This window comes from Salmo salar, chromosome ssa19 (assembly GCF_905237065.1).
Source record: "Salmo salar chromosome ssa19, Ssal_v3.1, whole genome shotgun sequence".
Classification (NCBI taxonomy): domain Eukaryota; kingdom Metazoa; phylum Chordata; class Actinopteri; order Salmoniformes; family Salmonidae; genus Salmo; species Salmo salar.
In genome coordinates this window covers 13615142-13630935 of record NC_059460.1, presented here as the reverse complement: position 1 = coordinate 13630935, position 15794 = coordinate 13615142, and the positions used below count along the sequence as shown (strand labels likewise).

The window sequence follows — 15794 nt, the reverse complement described above, 5'->3', positions numbered from 1 at the left end:
GCTGTCCCATTACTGTGGTTTCTATGTTAACACTGTGGTGCTGTCCCGTTACTGTGGTTTCTATGTAAGCACTGTGGTGCTGTCCCATTACTGTGGTTTCTATGTAAGCACTGTGGTGCTGTCCCGTTACTGTGGTTTCTATGTAAGCACTGTGGTGCTGTCCCATTACTGTGGTTTCTATGTAAGCACTGTGGTGCTGTCCCATTACTGTGGTTTCTATGTAAGCACTTTGGTGCTGTCCCATTACTGTGGTTTCTATGTAAGCACTGTGGTGCTGTCCCATTACTGTGGCTTTGTTAAGAGTGGTTATCAGGAGCACTGTAGTACACACTCTATTTAAACACTTAACACCTCCCCTGGTTCTAATGGGCCCTCAGGGACCTACACTGGACAATCCCTTCTCCCCCCCTACAACCCACCCCTCCTCCCTTTGGAATCTCTTTAGTTTGTTGCGATTCATTTAGAGGGAAAACTTTGTTGACAGATAACCTAAAGAACCTAATATGGCTGTACATATCCTTCTATTTGGTCACATTATATAGCCCTGTCATACATGATTCAGAGTCATCATTTTCATACGGTTTCTAAATAACAACTCCCTCCCCTACCTCACCCCCCAGTTGTCAGAGAGGAACAGCTCCAAAGCGCTGGTGGAGGTGATGTCCCCCCTGCTCCAGTCCCAGGGGGGCTCTCCCCCATCTTTCAGCCAGCTGATGGGGGCTGTGTCCAGCCTGGTGTGTGGCTACATGGAGGGGGCCTTCACTCGGGTGGCCTCCTTCAACTGGTATGAGGACAACAACTACAAGGCCTTCATGGGGATCAACGATAGCACCCGGGGAGGACAGGGACAGTACACCTACGACCACACCGCCAGTGAGTACTAATACAGTAATAAGTCACTAATAAGTCACTAATAAGTAATAAGTCACTCATTTCATTTTAGTGAAGAGACAGATAGAGACAGGGACAGTACACCTACAGTCACACTACCAGTGTGTCAGCATTCAGTTTCTAATACAGTAGCTATTTTTAGTATGTGGCTCCTCTGCCGACTACGCCAAATATAGCAGCTGATTGGGAGCAGGAAAGGCGTTGCGTTTTCTGTATAAATTCAGTCGAAATTCAGTGGTATTATGGGACAGATCGTTTTATCTCGTCTGCTTTACTTGTCTCTTGAGATCAAAAAAGGAGTGTTGCTTGACCTGAGAGTCTTTACCGTTCTCTCCTGTCTTATCCCAAAGTCTGTTCTGATCTGATGCAGGCGTTGGATTTCAACCCCATCACAGTGTGTTATAGGTTCTCTCAATCCTCTCTAAGATTCTCCAAATGTTCTGTACTGTCTTATTCCCCAGCTCTGTTCTGTAATGATCTGATGAAGGAGCTAGAGTCCAATCCCATCACCAGGATCATGTGGAGCTCTGTCAAGCCCATGCTGATGGGGAAGATCCTCTACGCACCCGACTCCCCAGCCGTCAGAAAGATCATCAGAAACGTAAGGGAGCTACATACAGCGAATGCAGGTGGTAGACTAGGGATGATTCACACCATATTATAGCAGAGTCTGCTTGATTTAGTCAATTAATCATTCTAGACTTGGGAAACCAGGTAAGTCAATCAGCAGACAGAAGTGTTAGAAACATGAACATCCATTGCAGATTGTTCAATAGATGGTGACAGACTTGTTAAACAGTAGTCTTCGTTCTGAACACACGGCAGTATTTAGGAATTTGGGAATCAGTGCTTGGCGCTCTGTAGTGCGTAGCTGTATAGACATGTCTGTAAGAAGGCTGTAGGGCCTAGCAGTCACGGCTGGGTGTATCACAATAGGAGCACACATCTGTATCGTCTACTACACATTGTAACCGCGACACACTCTGTTGCCTTGTATTCTCCTCCTCTTGTTATGTAAGCAGAGCCTGACACTGTGAGGGTCACACTCACACGCGTGCACACACACATTGACACACAGACACACACACACACCAGCTTCCTCTCCCCCGACCTTTAGTGCCCTCTTTGTCTTCCATTTCCCTCAGATCTGGATGTTAATTGCGTGGAAGGGAAGGGAACTACGGGTTAAGCCATCAGTCTGCTGCACATAGAAAAACATGGCCGACACTCTCCCTCATTTCACCATCCCTTCCTCCACCAGACCTGATGACCCCCCCCCCTTGAACTGACCCCTTTTGAGTAGTGTAACTTGGTGGGGGGAAAAAACGAAACGTTTTATTTCGCCCTCATTTGAACATTCTGTCGTAAGTGCCTATTATGTGCCCCAAAAAAGAACAGTGTTGACTGTAACAGGTTTGACGACTTCATCTTAAACCAGCCATGCAGCCCCTTGTGACAGGGGAAATGGAAGTGTGTTGTGTGCAACAGGGAGGGGCAATTGAGTCCAAGCTTCACAAAAATGTTTTATTGTTAAAACATTTCTAACCTGAACCTCTATGGGTAACAGGGTTAATATGTTATGCTCAACCCGCTCAGTTTTCCACCACAAAACAACAGAAAATGGCCAAAAAAGAGTAGAACCAGCTCACGTGCATGTCTCTTTTTGGAAAAATATTTAAAAAGGAATAGGTTGACCTTAAAATGAGGCACAGGTTGGTTTTTTCTCACTAGATTCACTGGTAATGAATCACTAGTACCATTAAATAAATAATAATCTTTGGAATTGACTTTGTAGAAGCAACAAAATAACAAGGGCTTTACAGTGATGGTGAAAACGTTTAGGAAACATAGTGAAGCTATGAGCTACTGTAGCATAGCAGCATACCACTGTCTTACTGAGCGTCTTGGACTATGTCTTATCTCAGCCCTGTAATTAGTGATCATATACCTCTCTCTCTCTCTCCAATTTCAATTTAAGGGCTTTATTGGCATTGGAAACGTATGTTAACATTGCCAAAGCAAGTGAAGTAGATAATAAACAAAAGTGAAATAAACAACAAAAATGAACAGTAAACGTTACATAAGTTCCAAAAGAATAAAGACATTTCAAATGTCATGTTATGTGCAAATAGTTAAAGTACAAAAAGGAAAATAAATAAACATAAATATTGGTTGTATTTACAATGGTGTTTGTTCACTGGTCGCCCTTTTCTTGTGGCAACAGGTCACAAATCTTGCTGCTGTGATTGCACACTGTGTAATTTTTAAGTGATAATGCCTGAGAAGCTGGTGTTTGGAGGATATATTGGCACGGGTGTTGTTCGGCCCGAGACGAAGTCGATATATCCTCCAAACACCGGCTTCTTGGGCATTATCACTTTTATACAACGGGTTACCAACATATTCAAATAATGATTGACAGATGTTCATCAAAATGTTAATTTGATGAATTTATTCATACTATTTCATCCTATCACAAGATATAGTCCTGACACAAATCTGATGTTGCTACCCAAGCCGGCTGGTTCGTTCTACTGGTTCGGTTGCCAGAGACGCGACCCAGTCGTTCAGTCTTTTTGTTCTGTATCTATGGACGTGACCCAGTCGTTCGTTCTTCCATTCTGGCTGGCAACATTCTTATCCCTTGCTTGCCAACTAGCCAACTACGGCTAACTTCAAACAGTGCAGACAGAATAACAGTAGCTGCATTTGTTTAACCTGTTTTCTAGTGACATTTATTTGGATACATCCATAACAATAAGCTAATGAGGCACGATTTCGCCTGGCATAGAAAATGTGTTTTCTCGTTAGGACACTGTTGTTCAGAGGAGCTAGAAAACAACACAGCTAACACAATCACTTCAAACTGAAGCTGGAAAGACCGCAAACAATCTGCACTTCGTTTCGTTTTAAATTTTTTCAATTTACATTTCTTTGTATATATCCATGAAAATGATGCCAGCTGATTCATGATTTTGACTGGCTGCCTGCCTCTCTCTCTCGTCCCGACTCCAGGCCCCTGCACGTTCATTACTATGGGACAGTTGGAGATCGAATTTGAATGTTGAAATAATGTTGCAAATGTCGGAGAGACAGACAGTAAGGTTTAAACAAATCTCCGCTGTTGAAAACTAAATGTTAGTCTAAAAGAAATGTGAGATAATGTCTATATGCTTTTTATAGTGGAGATCAAGTTTATAACTTCGCTGCCTGGGCTGATGAGACAGTGGATTGCCCAGTCAGATGGAACCGAGTAAATAGGCATTTTAACGTCATAGATTTAGCCGGTGGTAACTTGTGGAATAGACACCGGCTGTAATGCACTTTTAACCAATCAGCATTCAGGATTAGACCCACCCGTTGTATAACACCCAATAGATATGGGAGTTTATCAAAATTGGGTTTGTTTTCAAATTCTTTGTGGATCTGTGTAATCGGAGGGAAATATGTGTCACTAATATGGTCATGCTTTTGGCAGGAGGTTAGGAAGTGCAGCTCAGTTTCCACCTCATTTTGTGGGCAGTGTGCACATAGCCTGTCTTCTCTTGAGAGCCAGGTCTGCCTACGGTGGCCTTTCTCAATAGCAAGGCTATGCTCACTTTGTCTGTACATAGTATTCTGCCATTGTGTACTCTCTGTTTAGGGCCAAGTATCATTTTAGTTTGCTCAGTTTTTTTGTTAATTCTTTCCAATGTGTCAAGTAATTATCTTTTTCTTTTCTCATGATTTGGTTGGGTCTAATTGTGTTGCTGTCCTGGCGCTCTGTGGGGTCTGTTTGTGTTTGTGAACAGAGCCCTAGGTAAATCTCTCTGTAGGTGATGGCTTTGTTATGGAAGGTTTGGGAATTGCTTCCTTTTTAAAAATTGTATTTATCCTTTATTTAACTAGACAAATTGTTATTTACAATGACGGCCAAGGAACAGTGGGTTAACTGCCTTGTTCAGGGGCAGAACGACAGATTTTTACCATGTCAGCTTGTAGATTCAATCTAGCAACCTTTTGGTTACTGGCCCAACGCTCTAACCACTAAGCTAACTGCCGCACCTTTTAGGTGGTTGTAGAATTGAATGGCTCTTTTCTGGATTTTGATACACTGAGGATATTTTTGCAGAATTCTGCATCCAGTCTCAATTTGGTGTTTGATCCTTCAGTCTTCTGTCTGTGGGATCCTGTGGGAACAGGGTGAATCGGTAGTCAAGCTGAATGCGTTCGGCCAATTGTCACCAACCTCATTGTCCCTCATTGTCCCTTTGTCAGCAGAGATCTGAGACACAAGAGGAAGGTGTTAATTGGGTGTTGCTTTTCCACCCTTTTCCATGCTTTTATCACAGGCATTCATGTAAATGCAACAGTCAGCCTCCCTTGGTATGTGTGTACCACAGAACATTGTAGGACAGGCTATACACACTGTAGAGTATGCTAAATCATAAGCTATATCTTTGGTTATTTTCACAGGCAATATAATGTGTGATTGGTATGCAACTAGAAATTAGAAACAGTGTGTGTGTATTCTTGTGCATGTGTAGTGTGTGTGAGTGTGTGTGTCTATGTGTTTCTGTGTGGGTGTTCATATGTGCATATATGCATGCTGTCTGAGGGTACGTGAGTATGTGTGTGTGCTGATATGTGTGTGTGCTGATATGTGTGTGTGCTGATATGTGTGTGTGTGTGTCCCCTCTAGGCCAACACCACATTTGAGGAGCTGGAGAGGCTGAGGACCATGGGTCGGGCCTGGGAGGAGGTGGGCCCTCAGGTCTGGGCCTTCTTCCAGGGCAGTGTTCAGATGAACATGATCAGGGTAAGGAAGGCTACTGTCCCATACACTCTATAAACGCCAACATGGTCAATTCAAACTAGCTGAGGTTACAGTCCCATACACTCTATAAACACCAACATGGTCAATTCAAACTAGCTGAGGTTACAGTCCCATACACTCTATAAACACCAACATGGTCAATTCAAACTAACTGAGGTTACAGTCCCATACACTCTATAAACACCAACATGGTCAGTTCAAACTAGCTGAGGTTACAGTCCCATACACTCTATAAACACCAACATGGTCAGTTCAAACTAGCTGAGGTTACAGTCCCATACACTCTATAAACACCAACATGGTCAGTTCAAACTAGCTGAGGTTACAGTCCCATTCACTCTATAAACACCAACATGGTCAATTCAAACTAGCTGAGGTTACAGTCCCATACACTCTATAAACACCAACATGGTCAATTCAAACTAGCTGAGGTTACAGTCCCATACACTCTATAAACACCAACATGGTCAATTCAAACTAGCTGAGGTTACAGTCCCATACACTCTATAAACACCAACATGGTCAATTCAAACTAGCTGAGGTTACAGTCCCATACACTCTATAAACACCAACATGGTCAATTCAAACTAGCTGAGGTTACTGTCCCATACACTCTATAAACACCAACATGGTCAATTCAAACTAGCTGAGGTTACAGTCCCATACACTCTATAAACACCAACATGGTCAATTCAAACTAACTGAGGTTACAGTCCCATACACTCTATAAACACCAACATGGTCAATTCAAACTAGCTGAGGTTACAGTCCCATACACTCTATAAACACCAACATGGTCAATTCAAACTAGCTGAGGTTACAGTCCCATACACTCTATAAACACCAACATGGTCAATTCAAACTAGCTGAGGTTACAGTCCCATACACTCTATAAACACCAACATGGTCAATTCAAACTAGCTGAGGTTACAGTCCCATACACTCTATAAACACCAACATGGTCAATTCAAACTAGCTGAGGTTACAGTCCCATACACTCTATAAACACCAACATGGTCAATTCAAACTAGCTGAGGTTACAGTCCCATTCACTCTATAAACACCAACATGGTCAATTCAAACTAGCTGAGGTTACAGTCTCATACACTCTATAAACACCAACATGGTCAATTCAAACTAGCTGAGGTTACAGTCCCATACACTCTATAAACACCAACATGGTCAATTCAAACTAGCTGAGGTTACAGTCCCATACACTCTATAAACACCAACATGGTCAATTCAAACTAGCTGAGGTTACAGTCCCATACACTCTATAAACACCAACATGGTCAATTCAAACTAGCTGAGGTTACAGTCCCATACACTCTATAAACACCAACATGGTCAATTCAAACTAGCTGAGGTTACAGTCCCATACACTCTATAAACACCAACATGGTCAATTCAAACTAGCTGAGGTTACAGTCCCATTCACTCTATAAACACCAACATGGTCAATTCAAACTAGCTGAGGTTACAGTCCCATACACTCTATAAACACCAACATGGTCAATTCAAACTAGCTGAGGTTACAGTCCCATACACTCTATAAACACCAACATGGTCAATTCAAACTAGCTGAGGTTACAGTCCCATACACTCTATAAACACCAACATGGTCAATTCAAACTAGCTGAGGTTACAGTCCCATTCACTCTATAAACACCAACATGGTCAATTCAAACTAGCTGAGGTTACAGTCCCATACACTCTATAAACACCAACATGGTCAATTCAAACTAGCTGAGGTTACAGTCCCATACACTCTATAAACACCAACATGGTCAATTCAAACTAGCTGAGGTTACAGTCCCATACACTCTATAAACACCAACATGGTCAATTCAAACTAGCTGAGGTTACAGTCCCATTCACTCTATAAACACCAACATGGTCAATTCAAACTAGCTGAGGTTACAGTCCCATACACTCTATAAACACCAACATGGTCAATTCAAACTAACTGAGGTTACAGTCCCATTCACTCTATAAACACCAACATGGTCAATTCAAACTAGCTGAGGTTACTGTCCCATACACTCTATAAACACCAACATGGTCAATTCAAACTAGCTGAGGTTACAGTCCCATACACTCTATAAACACCAACATGGTCAATTCAAACTAGCTGAGGTTACAGTCCCATACACTCTATAAACACCAACATGGTCAATTCAAACTAGCTGAGGTTACTGTCCCATACACTCTATAAACACCAACATGGTCAATTCAAACTAGCTGAGGTTACAGTCCCATACACTCTATAAACACCAACATGGTCAATTCAAACTAGCTGAGGTTACTGTCCCATACACTCTATAAACACCAACATGGTCAATTCAAACTAGCTGAGGTTACAGTCCCATTCACTCTATAAACACCAACATGGTCAATTCAAACTAGCTGAGGTTACAGTCCCATACACTCTATAAACACCAACATGGTCAATTCAAACTAGCTGAGGTTACAGTCCCATACACTCTATAAACACCAACATGGTCAATTCAAACTAGCTGAGGTTACTGTCCCATACACTCTATAAACACCAACATGGTCAATTCAAACTAGCTGAGGTTACAGTCCCATTCACTCTATAAACACCAACATGGTCAATTCAAACTAGCTGAGGTTACAGTCCCATTCACTCTATAAACACCAACATGGTCAATTCAAACTAGCTGAGGTTACAGTCCCATACACTCTATAAACACCAACATGGTCAATTCAAACTAGCTGAGGTTACAGTCCCATACACTCTATAAACACCAACATGGTCAATTCAAACTAGCTGAGGTTACAGTCCCATACACTCTATAAACACCAACATGGTCAATTCAAACTAACTGAGGTTACAGTCCCATACACTCTATAAACACCAACATGGTCAATTCAAACTAGCTGAGGTTACAGTCCCATTCACTCTATAAACACCAACATGGTCAATTCAAACTAGCTGAGGTTACAGTCCCATTCACTCTATAAACACCAACATGGTCAATTCAAACTAACTGAGGTTACAGTCCCATTCACTCTATAAACACCAACATGGTCAATTCAAACTAGCTGAGGTTACAGTCCCATACACTCTATAAACACCAACATGGTCAATTCAAACTAGCTGAGGTTACAGTCCCATTCACTCTATAAACACCAACATGGTCAATTCAAACTAGCTGAGGTTACAGTCCCATACACTCTATAAACACCAACATGGTCAATTCAAACTAGCTGAGGTTACTGTCCCATACACTCTATAAACACCAACATGGTCAATTCAAACTAGCTGAGGTTACTGTCCCATACACTCTATAAACACCAACATGGTCAGTTCAAACTAGCTGAGGTTACTGTCCCATACACTCTATAAACACCAACATGGTCAATTCAAACTAGCTGAGGTTACAGTCCCATTCACTCTATAAACACCAACATGGTCAATTCAAACTAGCTGAGGTTACAGTCCCATACACTCTATAAACACCAACATGGTCAATTCAAACTAGCTGAGGTTACAGTCCCATTCACTCTATAAACACCAACATGGTCAATTCAAACTAGCTGAGGTTACAGTCCCATACACTCTATAAACACCAACATGGTCAATTCAAACTAGCTGAGGTTACAGTCCCATACACTCTATAAACACCAACATGGTCAATTCAAACTAGCTGAGGTTACAGTCCCATACACTCTATAAACACCAACATGGTCAATTCAAACTAGCTGAGGTTACAGTCCCATTCACTCTATAAACACCAACATGGTCAATTCAAACTAGCTGAGGTTACAGTCCCATACACTCTATAAACACCAACATGGTCAATTCAAACTAGCTGAGGTTACAGTCCCATACACTCTATAAACACCAACATGGTCAATTCAAACTAGCTGAGGTTACAGTCCCATACACTCTATAAACACCAACATGGTCAATTCAAACTAGCTGAGGTTACAGTCCCATACACTCTATAAACACCAACATGGTCAATTCAAACTAGCTGAGGTTACAGTCCCATTCACTCTATAAACACCAACATGGTCAATTCAAACTAGCTGAGGTTACAGTCCCATTCACTCTATAAACACCAACATGGTCAATTCAAACTAGCTGAGGTTACAGTCCCATACACTCTATAAACACCAACATGGTCAATTCAAACTAGCTGAGGTTACAGTCCCATACACTCTATAAACACCAACATGGTCAATTCAAACTAGCTGAGGTTACAGTCCCATTCACTCTATAAACACCAACATGGTCAATTCAAACTAGCTGAGGTTACAGTCCCATACACTCTATAAACACCAACATGGTCAATTCAAACTAGCTGAGGTTACAGTCTCATACACTCTATAAACACCAACATGGTCAATTCAAACTAGCTGAGGTTACAGTCCCATACACTCTATAAACACCAACATGGTCAATTCAAACTAGCTGAGGTTACAGTCCCATACACTCTATAAACACCAACATGGTCAATTCAAACTAGCTGAGGTTACAGTCTCATACACTCTATAAACACCAACATGGTCAATTCAAACTAGCTGAGGTTACAGTCTCATACACTCTATAAACACCAACATGGTCAATTCAAACTAGCTGAGGTTACAGTCTCATACACTCTATAAACACCAACATGGTCAATTCAAACTAGCTGAGGTTACAGTCCCATACACTCTATACACACCAACATGGTCAATTCAAACTAGCTGAGGTTACAGTCTCATACACTCTATAAACACCAACATGGTCAATTCAAACTAGCTGAGGTTACAGTCCCATACACTCTATAAACACCAACATGGTCAATTCAAACTAGCTGAGGTTACAGTCTCATACACTCTATAAACACCAACATGGTCAATTCAAACTAGCTGAGGTTACAGTCCCATACACTCTATAAACACCAACATGGTCAATTCAAACTAGCTGAGGTTACAGTCCCATACACTCTATAAACACCAACATGGTCAATTCAAACTAGCTGAGGTTACAGTCCCATACACTCTATAAACACCAACATGGTCAATTCAAACTAGCTGAGGTTACAGTCCCATTCACTCTATAAACACCAACATGGTCAATTCAAACTAGCTGAGGTTACAGTCCCATTCACTCTATAAACACCAACATGGTCAATTCAAACTAGCTGAGGTTACAGTCCCATACACTCTATAAACACCAACATGGTCAATTCAAACTAGCTGAGGTTACAGTCCCATACACTCTATAAACACCAACATGGTCAATTCAAACTAGCTGAGGTTACAGTCCCATACACTCTATAAACACCAACATGGTCAATTCAAACTAGCTGAGGTTACAGTCCCATACACTCTATAAACACCAACATGGTCAATTCAAACTAGCTGAGGTTACAGTCCCATTCACTCTATAAACACCAACATGGTCAATTCAAACTAGCTGAGGTTACAGTCCCATACACTCTATAAACACCAACATGGTCAATTCAAACTAGCTGAGGTTACAGTCCCATACACTCTATAAACACCAACATGGTCAATTCAAACTAGCTGAGGTTACAGTCCCATACACTCTATAAACACCAACATGGTCAATTCAAACTAGCTGAGGTTACAGTCCCATACACTCTATAAACACCAACATGGTCAATTCAAACTAGCTGAGGTTACAGTCCCATACACTCTATAAACACCAACATGGTCAATTCAAACTAGCTGAGGTTACAGTCCCATACACTCTATAAACACCAACATGGTCAATTCAAACTAGCTGAGGTTACAGTCCCATACACTCTATAAACACCAACATGGTCAATTCAAACTAGCTGAGGTTACAGTCCCATACACTCTATAAACACCAACATGGTCAATTCAAACTAGCTGAGGTTACAGTCCCATACACTCTATAAACACCAACATGGTCAATTCAAACTAGCTGAGGTTACAGTCTCATACACTCTATAAACACCAACATGGTCAATTCAAACTAGCTGAGGTTACAGTCCCATACACTCTATAAACACCAACATGGTCAATTCAAACTAGCTGAGGTTACAGTCCCATACACTCTATAAACACCAACATGGTCAATTCAAACTAGCTGAGGTTACAGTCCCATACACTCTATAAACACCAACATGGTCAATTCAAACTAGCTGAGGTTACAGTCCCATACACTCTATAAACACCAACATGGTCAATTCAAACTAGCTGAGGTTACAGTCCCATACACTCTATAAACACCAACATGGTCAATTCAAACTAGCTGAGGTTACAGTCCCATACACTCTATAAACACCAACATGGTCAATTCAAACTAGCTGAGGTTACAGTCCCATTCACTCTATAAACACCAACATGGTCAATTCAAACTAGCTGAGGTTACAGTCTCATACACTCTATAAACACCAACATGGTCAATTCAAACTAGCTGAGGTTACTGTCCCATACACTCTATAAACACCAACATGGTCAATTCAAACTAGCTGAGGTTACTGTCCCATTCACTCTATAAACACCAACATGGTCAATTCAAACTAGCTGAGGTTACAGTCCCATTCACTCTATAAACACCAACATGGTCAATTCAAACTAGCTGAGGTTACAGTCCCATACACTCTATAAACACCAACATGGTCAATTCAAACTAGCTGAGGTTACAGTCCCATACACTCTATAAACACCAACATGGTCAGTTCAAACTAGCTGAGGTTACAGTCCCATACACTCTATAAACACCAACATGGTCAATTCAAACTAGCTGAGGTTACAGTCCCATACACTCTATAAACACCAACATGGTCAATTCAAACTAGCTGAGGTTACAGTCCCATTCACTCTATAAACACCAACATGGTCAATTCAAACTAGCTGAGGTTACAGTCCCATACACTCTATAAACACCAACATGGTCAATTCAAACTAGCTGAGGTTACAGTCCCATACACTCTATAAACACCAACATGGTCAATTCAAACTAGCTGAGGTTACAGTCCCATACACTCTATAAACACCAACATGGTCAATTCAAACTAGCTGAGGTTACAGTCCCATTCACTCTATAAACACCAACATGGTCAATTCAAACTAGCTGAGGTTACAGTCCCATACACTCTATAAACACCAACATGGTCAATTCAAACTAGCTGAGGTTACAGTCCCATTCACTCTATAAACACCAACATGGTCAATTCAAACTAGCTGAGGTTACAGTCCCATACACTCTATAAACACCAACATGGTCAATTCAAACTAGCTGAGGTTACAGTCCCATACACTCTATAAACACCAACATGGTCAATTCAAACTAGCTGAGGTTACTGTCCCATACACTCTATAAACACCAACATGGTCAGTTCAAACTAGCTGAGGTTACTGTCCCATACACTCTATAAACACCAACATGGTCAATTCAAACTAACTGAGGTTACAGTCCCATACACTCTATAAACACCAACATGGTCAATTCAAACTAGCTGAGGTTACAGTCCCATACACTCTATAAACACCAACATGGTCAATTCAAACTAACTGAGGTTACAGTCCCATTCACTCTATAAACACCAACATGGTCAATTCAAACTAGCTGAGGTTACAGTCCCATACACTCTATAAACACCAACATGGTCAATTCAAACTAGCTGAGGTTACAGTCCCATACACTCTATAAACACCAACATGGTCAATTCAAACTAGCTGAGGTTACTGTCCCATACACTCTATAAACACCAACATGGTCAATTCAAACTAACTGAGGTTACAGTCCCATTCACTCTATAAACACCAACATGGTCAATTCAAACTAGCTGAGGTTACAGTCCCATTCACTCTATAAACACCAACATGGTCAATTCAAACTAGCTGAGGTTACAGTCTCATACACTCTATAAACACCAACATGGTCAATTCAAACTAGCTGAGGTTACAGTCCCATACACTCTATAAACACCAACATGGTCAATTCAAACTAACTGAGGTTACAGTCCCATACACTCTATAAACACCAACATGGTCAATTCAAACTAGCTGAGGTTACAGTCCCATACACTCTATAAACACCAACATGGTCAATTCAAACTAGCTGAGGTTACAGTCCCATTCACTCTATAAACACCAACATGGTCAATTCAAACTAGCTGAGGTTACAGTCCCATTCACTCTATAAACACCAACATGGTCAATTCAAACTAGCTGAGGTTACAGTCCCATACACTCTATAAACACCAACATGGTCAATTCAAACTAGCTGAGGTTACAGTCCCATACACTCTATAAACACCAACATGGTCAATTCAAACTAGCTGAGGTTACAGTCCCATACACTCTATAAACACCAACATGGTCAATTCAAACTAGCTGAGGTTACAGTCCCATTCACTCTATAAACACCAACATGGTCAATTCAAACTAGCTGAGGTTACTGTCCCATTCACTCTATAAACACCAACATGGTCAATTCAAACTAGCTGAGGTTACAGTCCCATACACTCTATAAACACCAACATGGTCAATTCAAACTAGCTGAGGTTACAGTCCCATTCACTCTATAAACACCAACATGGTCAATTCAAACTAGCTGAGGTTACAGTCCCATACACTCTATAAACACCAACATGGTCAATTCAAACTAGCTGAGGTTACAGTCCCATTCACTCTATAAACACCAACATGGTCAATTCAAACTAGCTGAGGTTACTGTCCCATACACTCTATAAACACCAACATGGTCAATTCAAACTAGCTGAGGTTACAGTCCCATTCACTCTATAAACACCAACATGGTCAATTCAAACTAGCTGAGGTTACAGTCCCATTCACTCTATAAACACCAACATGGTCAATTCAAACTAGCTGAGGTTACAGTCCCATACACTCTATAAACACCAACATGGTCAATTCAAACTAGCTGACGTTACAGTCCCATACACTCTATAAACACCAACATGGTCAATTCAAACTAGCTGAGGTTACAGTCCCATTCACTCTATAAACACCAACATGGTCAATTCAAACTAGCTGAGGTTACAGTCCCATTCACTCTATAAACACCAACATGGTCAATTCAAACTAGCTGAGGTTACAGTCCCATACACTCTATAAACACCAACATGGTCAATTCAAACTAGCTGAGGTTACAGTCCCATACACTCTATAAACACCAACATGGTCAATTCAAACTAACTGAGGTTACAGTCCCATACACTCTATAAACACCAACATGGTCAATTCAAACTAACTGAGGTTACAGTCCCATACACTCTATAAACACCAACATGGTCAATTCAAACTAGCTGAGGTTACAGTCCCATTCACTCTATAAACACCAACATGGTCAATTCAAACTAGCTGAGGTTACAGTCCCATTCACTCTATAAACACCAACATGGTCAATTCAAACTAGCTGAGGTTACAGTCCCATTCACTCTATAAACACCAACATGGTCAATTCAAACTAGCTGAGGTTACAGTCCCATACACTCTATAAACACCAACATGGTCAATTCAAACTAGCTGAGGTTACAGTCCCATACACTCTATAAACACCAACATGGTCAATTCAAACTAGCTGAGGTTACAGTCCCATTCACTCTATAAACACCAACATGGTCAATTCAAACTAGCTGAGGTTACAGTCCCATACACTCTATAAACACCAACATGGTCAATTCAAACTAGCTGAGGTTACAGTCCCATACACTCTATAAACACCAACATGGTCAATTCAAACTAGCTGAGGTTACAGTCCCATACACTCTATAAACACCAACATGGTCAATTCAAACTAACTGAGGTTACAGTCTCATACACTCTATAAACACCAACATGGTCAATTCAAACTAGCTGAGGTTACAGTCTCATTCACTCTATAAACACCAACATGGTCAATTCAAACTAGCTGAGGTTACAGTCCCATACACTCTATAAACACCAACATGGTCAATTCAAACTAGCTGAGGTTACAGTCTCATACACTCTATAAACACCAACATGGTCAATTCAAACTAGCTGAGGTTACAGTCCCATTCACTCTATAAACACCAACATGGTCAATTCAAACTAGCTGAGGTTACAGTCCCATACACTCTATAAACACCAA

At 41.1% G+C, this 15794-nt stretch overlaps 1 protein-coding gene across 2 annotated transcripts in view; it reads left to right on the top strand.

Moving 5' to 3' along the window:
- LOC106578496 (retinal-specific phospholipid-transporting ATPase ABCA4-like) overlaps positions 1–15794 on the top strand; it is a 70740-nt gene that overhangs the window by 12890 nt on the left and 42056 nt on the right. For both annotated transcript variants that reach the window (XM_045702108.1, XM_045702107.1), the window contains exons 9-11: positions 621–873; positions 1353–1492; positions 5573–5689. In XM_045702108.1, coding sequence (XP_045558064.1) covers positions 621–873; positions 1353–1492; positions 5573–5689 — 510 coding nt within the window. The remainder of the gene's footprint in view (positions 1–620; positions 874–1352; positions 1493–5572; positions 5690–15794) is intronic.